Source organism: Anoplophora glabripennis, unplaced genomic scaffold (genome assembly GCF_000390285.2).
Source record: "Anoplophora glabripennis isolate ALB-LARVAE unplaced genomic scaffold, Agla_2.0 scaffold1111, whole genome shotgun sequence".
Taxonomy (NCBI): domain Eukaryota; kingdom Metazoa; phylum Arthropoda; class Insecta; order Coleoptera; family Cerambycidae; genus Anoplophora; species Anoplophora glabripennis.
Genome location: NW_019417203.1, coordinates 102,759 through 114,073, shown reverse-complemented (window position 1 = coordinate 114,073; position 11,315 = coordinate 102,759). Strand labels below are relative to the sequence as shown.

Sequence of the window (11,315 nt, the reverse complement as noted above, 5' to 3'; positions counted from 1 at the left end):
GTTATTCGCAGGGGTGATCCAAATCTGCATATCCAATTCGCATATAAAGCGCGAGCTACTGTTTCTGCCTCCTGGTTCTCTAACGGGATTGCTTCTGGCCACCTGGTGAAACGGTCTACGCAGGTTAAGCAGTAGCGGTAGCCCTCGGATGGCGGCATCACGACGATATCCACGTGGATATGTTCAAATCTCGTTGACGAAGGTTGGAATGAACCTGTCGGAGAAATTACGTGTCGTGTCACTTTTGCGCGTTGATATTCGACGCAGCAACGTGCCCATTGTCTGCTATCACGCTTTATTGACGGCCAGACGAAGCGTTGCGTAAGGAGCTTGACTGTGGCGTTAATACCGGGATGCGAAAGACGATGCATTGAGTCGAACACTACTTTTCGAAATGGCTTGGTGATAAACGGCCGGGCCACGTCCGTAGATACGTCACAAAATACAGTCGCGTTCGTGTCGGGTATTTTGATATGCTTTAGTGTGAGGCCGTGTTGTCCATCGACGTACTCCTTGATTTCGTCGTCATTTTGTTGCGATGCTGCGAGTGCCTCATAGTCTAAAGTCGCGCATATCTCGTTTACCCTGGACAAAGCATCCGATACAACGTTTTCGCGACCAGCTATGTGACGAATGTCTGTCGTAAACTGGCCAATGAAGTCTAGATAGCGGAATTGTCGCGGTGTACACTGACTCGACTTTTTCGCGAAGGCAAACGTGAGAGGCTTATGGTCGGTGTAAATCGTGAATGTTCTTGCCTCGACCATATGCCGGAAGTATTTAACTGCTTCGTACATCGCAGGAAGTTCGCGGTCGTAAGCAGCGTATTTGCACTGGGCTGGGTTACGTTTTTTCGAAAAATACCCTAGCGGTTCCCAATCGTCCTCAACTTTTTGTTGCACTACGGCACCAATTGCAAAGTCAGAAGCGTCACACACTAGAGCGATTTGCGTATTTTCGCCGGGGTGCGCGAGTAAAGCTGCCTGTGCTAAGCTTTCCTTAGCCGCCTCGAAAGCACTTTTCGCGTTTTCTGTCCAATTTATGGGTGCTTTCCCTTTCACATTCCCTTTAAGCAGGTCATTCAGTGGCGCCTGGGTACCTGCTGCGCTGGGTACGAACCGTCGGTAGAAGATAAGCGCGCCAAGGAATTGTCGTAGTTGCTTTATTGTCGTAAGCAGCGGGTGGTAGGTAGGTAGTTAATTGCCTCGACCTTTTCGGGAAGCGGCCGCGTGCCGTCACTTGATACCAGATAACCGAGGAATTTCACCTCGCTTTGTCCGAACACGCACTTTGCGGAGTTAATTACGACGCCGTACTTCCGCAGCCGTTTGAACAGTGTTTCCAGGTGACGTAGGTGTTCCTCTTCGGACGATGAAGCTACAAGGATGTCATCGATGTACGCGTAGCAGAAATCCAAGTCGCGTAAAACCTAGTCGATGAAGCGTTGAAAGGTTTGAGCTTCATTGCGTAACCCAAAGGTCATATGCGTGAACTCAAATAACCCGAAAGGTGTCGTGATAGCCGTCTTGGGAATGTCTTCTTCCGCGACGGGGATTTGGTGAAGTGCGCGAATCAGGTCGATGGTTGAAAATAATTTCCTAGCTCGAAGTGATTGTGCAAAGTCCTGAATATGTCGCACAGGATATAGATCTGGACGCGTTCGTGCGTTAAGCCTACGATAATCGCCACATGGTCGCCATTCTTCACCCTTTTTTGGCACGAGGTGTAAGGGTGACGCTCACGCACTGCTCGAATGACGGGCGATACCTTATTTTAGCATATCGTCGAATTCCTTTTTCGCTGCCCGCAATTTGTCTGGCGCTAATCTACGCGGCTTCTCAGCGACGGGGGGACCAGGTGTTGTTTCGATGTAGTGCCTGGTTTGGAGCTGTACAGCCGCAGAAGGAGCTGCAGGACGCGTAATGTCTGAATACTTCTTGAGTAGGCGATGAAACACGGATTCCCTGGAAATCGTTTTGACTGACGGTGTTGCAGAATGCGCGAGTTGGCCTGGTGACGTAATTTGCGTTGTTTCGTCAAGCAGTTTTTTGTTGCAAACGTCCACCAGTAGTCCATAAAAAGATAAAAAATCTGCACCAATTATCGGTTTTGAGACGTCTGCGACGACAAATTGCCATGTAAAACAGCGACGCAACCGGAGGATTAATGTCATTGTCACTGTGCCGTACGTAGCAATTGAGGTACCATTTGCCGCGGAAAGTTCATACGTTGATTTCGATCGCGACGATTTCACTAGCGCACGCGGATATACACAAAGATCAGCACCCGTATCGACGAGAAACTGGAGACTTGGAGTACGTATCCGTAACGTACAAACGGCGCGGAATCGGGCACGGGTCTCTGTTCGCCATCACCGACTGCCCGTCTCGTTTCCCGGACGATACGTGTACGGATCGCGGCACACGCGAGCGCGGTCACCAAAACGTTGGTGATACCAGCACTGACCACTGTCACTGTCACGGCTTCGCGATCGGTCTTGCGAACGCGATCTGGGTGTTCTCATCGTCGGTCGCCGCGGTTCACTCTTCGCGAACAGCTTTGTCATTGCCTGCGACATCTCCACTAACTGCTGCTCGATGCGATTCAGCCTGTCGTCTTTTGGATTGGATTTGGCCACCTCCTGGAGCGCTGTGCCGGGCGTTACTGTCTCCATAACTGCGTCGGCTACCTCCGCGACATCGTCCAACGCGGCATTCTTCTGAGTCGCGAGAATTGCCTGTACACTAGACGGGAGGCGCCCTATCCACAGCGTGCGTAGGAGCGAATCAGGAACGGTAGACCCTGCTAAAGCCTTTAATCGGCGCAAAAACAGGGACGGTTTCGAGTACCCGATTTCTTCGCGCTCTAGGAGTCGCTTCGTTTTTTGTTCCTGAGACGTACTCAGTCGGCTTATTAAAGCTGCCCTAAGTGCGGAGTAAGGCTTGTCTTGGGGTGGATTCATTAACAGGTCGCGCATTTCACTCATCACGTTCCTCACTTTGTTTCTTCATTTGTCACACGCGCTATTCGAAAACTTCTGTCTGTTCACGCCTACATGTTAATTTTAAATAAGTATTTTCTTATTATTATTATTTTTTGTTATTTTCTTAATACTCTCTTCGCCAGAGGGCACTTACGCGCTCACTCTGGCATTTAAANACATTACTGAGAGCTGAGAACTTAGTTTCATACACAAAATATGCACATCATACCTCATAATAGCATATTACAATTTCGTAAAAGAGGGGCTATTTTTATTGTGAATTTGGGGATATTTAGTTTACGTTTGTTGGTGTCACTAATAAACTTTTTGTCGTTATTTATTAACGTCTTAAGGCCTATAAATCATGAATTACTTTATTTGATTTAATATATATATTTTTTATTTTTTAGTAGTTTTGGAATATAATTCGGTAAGAATCATTAATTATATTATATGATAATTTATCATATAATTGAAGGAGGTATTCTCGAATGTATTATTGTATGTATTACCGCTTGAAATTACTTTTTAGTGTTTTTCTAATCAGTTAAACTGGCTATATTGTCATTTGACAGCTTAACCAAACGTCAGTAATGGATTTTGATCTAAGTAAAGAAAATATTCAACCCCTTCGTGGGGGCAGGAATGTACAACAATTAGGAATGGCTTTGCAGGCTCAGTCAAATAGGGAATATCAGTTAGAACTTTTACAACAAAAGGAGTAAGTGGTAATATGATTATTAGTTTGCTTTGATTGCTTATTCTTCTCCAAGTATTTGCATTCCTGCTTATAGAAAAACTAATGTGTAAGTTTTAGTACATTTTAAATGTGTAAACAATTTTGTGTTTAAAAAATCCTGAAATTGTAACAAGTCTTGATAGCCTAACGCTGTTGTGATAATGGAAAGTACATGTAACCTTTATTTTCCATAAAGCTAATTGCATTTTAACAGCGGATATTTTGCAATTAAAACATTTCCTTAGATTTTTTTCTAAATTTTGTCAAATTTTGTTTACTTGTTTACATGTCAGATCTGTTTTGCATTATTTGATATACTAACATAACACTTATTACATTATCACAATCTCTACATTTAAATTTTAGACTGTTTTCTTAAGTGTCACACATTTATGTGCATAAACTACTCAGTCGTACATAATTATGAGACAAATATTAATATTAAAGGCTAGGAAAATAATATTTTTTTGTATTAGTTTATAGTTACATTCAATAGTTTACTTTTTCTTGTTTAGAGTTTGCAATAGAATTTTGATGTCTAAATTTTGATAACTATTATGTGGAATTAAAGTTTTAATATTTTGAATTTTTTATTTAAGAAAAAAATGTTGCATGAACATTCAGGTGAAATTTCTTTCAATTGAAAGTAGATATGTTTACAAAATATATATATTTTTGAAATATTAATCCTTTGCAATTATAAATGAAAACATTTATAACGCGGAAACATACAGTTTTTATTTTTGTATTTTTCCTAGGTACCTATACCATTTGATACATTATGTATTGCAACTAAATATAGAAAAATAATACTTAATGAAAGAAATAGATTTTATAATATAATAAAATACATTACTAAAGTAAAGTTGTTGTTGCAAAAAAGTACAATATGGTTTTAAAAAAATGTAATATGTATAACCTTTTGCAAAAATATGAAATTCATAAATATAATCTGTAAATTAAGACACAATACGGTACCAATTAGCTAGAAACATAGGGGCCATGGTTAAGTCAGGGCTCCTTGAGGGCCACAAAATTGCACCATTTCTACCAATCCATCTTGGACCAAATCTATGGTTAAGCCATTCTGTTCACACACATTCACTTTTGTAAAATATTGTCTTCATATCATTATTCTAAATCCAGGGTTTTCTGGAGACGAGTACCTAACTTGCTGAGATGCTACAGTTCCATTAGTAGAAAATGTACATTCATCAGAAAACATAATAAACTTATAAAAAACAATATATCCTTTTAAAATTTTGTCTCCTACCCATAAACAAAAATCTAGTCTTTTTGCTTTATTTCCCTCTGCCAATGTTTGATTAAAGTGTAGTTTGAACAGATATATTTTCTTTTAAAATCTGCTGAATATAATTTTTTTTTCACAACTTCTAACTGTTTAGCACGATTTCTAAGGGATATTACAGGAGTATCTCTAACTGACTGCAGAACTAAAACTGTAGCAGCATTGTTATGGTCATATTTCTTCTTTTTCTTTTTGAGGTTTGAAACCGAACCACTTCTTTGAAACTTTTTTATTATGTTGCAGATTGCCATCTGACTTATTGGAATTTCTACAAATTGTTCGCTAAATTGTTCCATGACATAGTGATATCATACATGAGCATCTCCATAACATTTTATTATGAAAACCTTTTGCTCAATAGATAGCATTTTGTTGGGAACTATTTTACATTAAATAATTACTTTAATCATTAAATAAAGACAATGACAAGTATGCCCCAAGAATACCTTTTTTTCGTATCTTTCACTTTTTGGTCTATTTGTCCTTTTGTAAACTCAATCCGCGGACATGGTGTATGCAGTAGTTAGTTTTTCTAAAAATAATTTCAGCTAAACAAATGTTGATTCAAACTTTCTGCTACTCTGAAGAATTGTATTCAATAAGATACAAACGTAAACTACATATTCATACCATTTGCAGAGTTTAAGTTCAAGAACCTAAATCAAACACATAGGATTATATATAATCATAGAGTGAATCAAAACTTCCTTACGACATTAGTAAGATAGCCATTTCTAAAAAAATTGTTCTCATAAAACTTTATTATACACTCAAGTATGTATGTGTCGTCAATTAAAAGATAAATTCTAATTTACTAGCTACTCAACTGAGGTAGTACTAAAAGATAGTAGTTTACCTTTTCTTCCCTTACATTATACGTTTATGTGGCTATTTTTTGTTGCTTTGCATGGGATTGGGTAACTGATAACTTCTTATTATTTTTAATATACAGGGTTATCCAAAAGTCCCGATACGGCAGAAAAACTTTAGAAGAAAACGTTTTGGGGAAAAATGTTTCAGACAAAAGTGTATGGAGTTTTCCCTGGCTATCTGATGGTGACCTTGGATTTGACCTTGACTTTGACCTTCAAGGTCATTTGAAGGTCAATTAAGTTTTTTAAATGAAAACACCTATTTTTTATTGCGGATTTGGAAAGAGCAGGAAATTTTACGTCCAAACATGGTCTTGACCATGACTTTGACAATGACCTTGCTCTTTCCAAATCCGCAATAAAAATAGGGGTTCCCATTTAAAAAACTTAACTTGACCTTCAAATGACCTTGAAGGTCAAAGTCAAATCCAAGGTCACCATCAGATAGCCAGGGAAAAATCTGAAACGTTTTTTCCCAAAATGCTTTCTTCAAAACTTTTTCTGCCGTACCGAACTTTTAGATAACCCTGTATATAATAAAAAATTTATGTAATTAGAGCTACATCTTTTTTAAATGTATTTTAGAACTATTAATAGAATTTCAGAAATCATTATTTCGATCTCATTTCAGTAAATTTAATTTCATCTAATTATATAAGAAATTAAAAAAATAAAATAAAATGGTATAAATTATTTTTCAGAAAACATTTGTATTTCTAAAAGTATATATTTTAGACCATTATTATTAGTGTTTAACATTGTGTTGTATGAAGCTGTAACAAAGGAATAATGTAATTAATTTTACTGTTAAACTTTTTAAATAATAATAATTGTATTTTTCTTTAAGTCAGTATTATAATATGAATAGTCACAACTAGATTAGAGAGAACACTATATGTACACATACAGAATAAGTCACATAGGAATGGGAATAAAAAGACTTATCGAGTAAATAATTTTTCAAATAAATTTTGAATCTTCATATTTTGGCTCGTATTCAGCCAGCCTGTTAAATATTTTTTAATGGTATATATTTTTTGTTAAATTAATTCTAATAAATAACAATTGACAGTGAATACAATAATTAAGAGTGAATATTCTCATTCTCATTTAAATTTAATATTCTTGCAATGTATTTATAATAAATACAGATCGTAAGTTTAAAAACACAATTCTCCTTAGTTTTTCACAATGAGTTGAATTTCAAATTTTCATCCAAATAGAGTACTTAAATTCATATGCTACCATGTGAATTACACAACGATTTATTATAAATATGCAGTTATATCTTCAGTATGATGATGGTAGGCGTGGATATACAAATATTCTGTTTTTTCATGATAAAAATAAAAATTATGATAATTAAGATAATAGGCAATACTATTTAAAACTTATTTTATCAGAGATATATTAGCATAAACAGTAAAATTACAACCAGGTATAAGGAACCAACTGGACCCAAAGTAGAACCTTATGGCACCCCTAAATTAGCATTCAAAGAATTGGATTCATAATTACCCTCCTTGTAATTTTTTGTCACTGAAAGAGAAACATATCGCTGATTTCTCAAGAATGATATTTCTCTAATCACATCAACATCTCTAATTCTATATAATTCAAGAATTTCTAGTAACTTGTCATGACTGACGCAGTTGAAAGCCTGACCTAGATTGCAAAATACTTCCCCTGGGCTCTCGCCTGTATCAGCATGTTCAATTAATTTGACTATAAAAAGAAAACATTGTTGTACTGCTGGATTTTTGAATGCAAAATCCATGTTGATTGTAATTACATTTTTTGCTATCTAAAAAATTTTGTAGCCTACTCGAAAATTTTAGAAAGGGTTAGATACAGATATAGGTCTGTAGTAGATCTAATTTGACAGGCTATACACATAGTCAAAGAACAATGTCATAAAAATTATATATTAAAAGCGAATAAACAACCACAAATATATTTAATCAACCCGTACAAAAACTAGTACGATGTTACATAACTCAGTTAAGTTTTTTAATATTTATTAATTTTGAAATATACCGGGTAGTCGATTTTTATTGATCAAAATATCAAAAAATAATTTGCTATATTTGAAAAATTTGTACTTTTTGAGGTATAGGGTATTAAATTCTATTTTTAAATTTTTTGTAATGTATCTTTAGTATTTCAGTTTTATATAATATAATATACAAAAATGTTTAATGTCTTTAGCGTTTTTTAACTTTAAACCATCTTATTTTTTTTTTAAATGAAACACCCTGTATATTTTTGCGCAACCTGGTGAACAATATTCTCTTTCGAATGGTATAATGGTTCTCTATGCCTATCTCTTCTGCTTTTTAAGGTACAGTAGGCGCTCGCTAATCGGATATGTTATCCGATTACTGGAAGTGTCCGACTATTGGAAGTAATCCAAAATATCAGAGTCTGACATTTAAAAACACACAATTTGATTAGACTATAAAGTTTAATATAAAGTAGGATACATTTATTGAAAAACTATACTTTTAAAATTAAGTAAAATAATATTATGTATTATGCTAAGACTGACTGATACTACCTAATAATAACCTATCTGTAGTGGCACCAAGCAACAGGAGTAGTAGGGGTAGAGTGCAATGAACTTGCTTTTGTCCGATTACCGAGCGGTCACCTATCAAAACCGTCCGACTATAGAGCTGATCATTCCCACACAAAAAGCGTTCAAAAGTCTGATTACTGGAAATGTCGGACTATTGACACATCTCTTCTGGTGTAAATTGATAGTTAATTACAGAACGGGGGCATGACAAAGACAACATTCTTTTTACTACTTCAGTTTTTATCTTTGGAAAGCCTTTGTCAGCAAGAACATCACCAGGCTCGATTAAATCAACTGTACCACAGTCATTTGTAATAAAGCAGTCACCAGCACGGCCACCAGATGATTTGGAGACAAAACTTGTAAATCCGTTTGGAGTACAACCCACCATGAACTTTATAGTGTGGTCATGTTTCACTACAATCAATTGTAACAAGAGTTTCTGGGTAATGTTGTTTAAATGTTTCCGGGAGAGTAGCTCGTACAGTAGATGGCCAGAAGACAAAATTATTCAATAAGATATTTAAATGCTGTAATTTTTTTACAAATATTCGATGTACGGTTAGATGGATATTGAAAAAGACAGCTAGTGCTGTAAATGTCAAACCTGTTTTTAATTTCATCAGAGTTATTAATAAATTTGTTTTTTTTATCAAGTGTCGTGGTCTTTAGAGTCTGGAAGTAAGTTTAAAAGAAATGAGAAAATTGTAAATATAACACCAGTTAAACTACTCTTAGATTTGTCGGTAATGACTGAAGAAATTCCATAAAAACCTTGACAAAGATTAATAGATATAATCGACACTTTTGGGCATCAGAAAATCCTCATGTCATCTGTGAAAGAAGTTTTCAACACAAGTTTAGTGTCAACGTATTTTGCTTAGTTAAAGACATTCAGGTGAGGTACTTTATTTACAAGTACAATTTAAATACACAAAGATACCTCCATATTTTGAGAACCGTTGTAACGGATTTCTTATAGGATCTACCCCTAGATCAACTAAGAAGCTCCTGGTATCAACTAGACGGTGTTCCACTTCATTGTGGAAACGAAGTACCCCGACAATTAAATGAAATGTTTGAAGACAGGTGGATTAGATGGCTAGGACCCTGGGATTGCCCACCAAGATCTCCAGATCTGTCACCACCAGATTTTTATATCTGGGGTGCAATAAAAGAGAAAGTGTACTCAATGCCAGTTTATTCCAAAAACCTAGTTACCCGTATAAGAGAAGCCTTTAAACTTTACCTGCTGCCCAAATATCCGGAGCTGTTGCAGATGGGGTAACAAGAAAGATACATAACTGTTTACAAGTAGATGGCGGTCACAAAGAGCAAATTAAATAGATTTCTGAAAATAATTATTATTTGTATTATGTAGTTTAATTCTGTTATCTTATTAAAATTATGTTTAATTTATCCCTACTGATTGGTAGTCAATGAGTGCTTCTCTCATTAGATACTCTGCAAATTGTATTTATCTTGTGACACTCTCCATGAATAAATAATAAATTTAGAATATCAGCATTTGAATAAATGTTAACGTTTTCCATTCTTTAACAATAAATAATATTCAAATAAACATTCACTCTATGTGTTAAATTGACAACAATAAACTGGTGACAGATTAGGTGCTTGTTTTGAAGTTCCACTAAAAATTTCACAGCCATCCTCGCAAGAAATTATGTGATATCTGTTGACTGCACGAAAAACAGTAACTACCTTAAAAACCAGAGGAAATAGGTATAGGGAACCATTATACCATTCGAACGAAAACAAAATTGTTCATCAGGTTGCGCAAAAATATGTCTAATGTCTTGTCATATTCGAATGAAATATGGCAATTTACAAGAATAGTGCAATAGTAAATATGTTAAATATTTCAAAAACCATTACCACTTATCACAATATCTTCTTAGGGAAGCACTTTCAAGAGAAACTTTTTAGACCAAAGTTGTAGGGTTCTGAGGGGGACATTCGATGGTAACTTTGACCTTGACACAAAGGTCAACCATAGAGGTCATTTGAAAGTCAACTTGGATTTTTAGATATGATAGATGTATTTCCGACACCGGAAATGGATGGAATAGCAGAATACCATAAAACTTTCAATCAGTTGACCCTAAAATAACCCCTTAACTGTTAAAGGGTTATTAGAAGTTAAAGTTTAACCTAACATAAAGACATATCTGAACGTAAAATTTTCCGCTCTATCCATTTCCGATTTCAGAAGTGTATCTATCTAAACATCCAAGTTGACCTTGAAATGACCTCTACAGTTGACCTCTGTGTCATCCATCGAATGTCCCCTCAGATCCCTACAACTTTTGTCTAAGAAGTTTTTCTCGAAAGCAAGACAAGCAAAAATTTTAATTAAGAATGCCTTTTTCTCGTGAAATGAATAATAAAAAATATTTACTCCCGGTTTCTATCAAAGTAGACTGATTCATACACAAATTGAAATTATAATATAAATTTTATTCTAAACTACTTTTCTTAATAACATAATTTTGTATTATTAATAAAAAAAAGGCAATTTATTCTTTAACGATTTTTATATTTACCGATTTTCTGATCACCCTGTACATGCAAGAAGAAATTTCTCCATGCCAGTCGCATTTTAAAGACAAACCAAAATTTTAATCAAGAATGCCTTTTTCTCATAAAATGAGAAATAAAAATATTTTCCCTCTTTTGTACTTTAACCGTGGACATACTGTATATAAATGGTACATTTTTCGTTATAAAGATACAGGTCAAAAATCTATAACGCAACAATTAAAAATTATTAGAAACATTTATAAAAATTTTGTCTTAATCTTATTAAATATGTA

General features: G+C 35.3%; 1 protein-coding gene across 1 annotated transcript in view; it reads left to right on the top strand.

Moving 5' to 3' along the window:
• The first annotated feature begins 3,248 nt into the window (after positions 1-3,248).
• Positions 3,249-11,315, top strand: part of LOC108914151 (mitotic checkpoint serine/threonine-protein kinase BUB1 beta) — a 54,247-nt gene continuing 46,180 nt past the window's right edge. The window contains exons 1-2 of the mRNA XM_018719878.2: positions 3,249-3,413; positions 3,516-3,704. Of these exons, the coding sequence (XP_018575394.1) occupies positions 3,577-3,704 (128 nt within the window). The 5' untranslated portion in view covers positions 3,249-3,413; positions 3,516-3,576. The remainder of the gene's footprint in view (positions 3,414-3,515; positions 3,705-11,315) is intronic.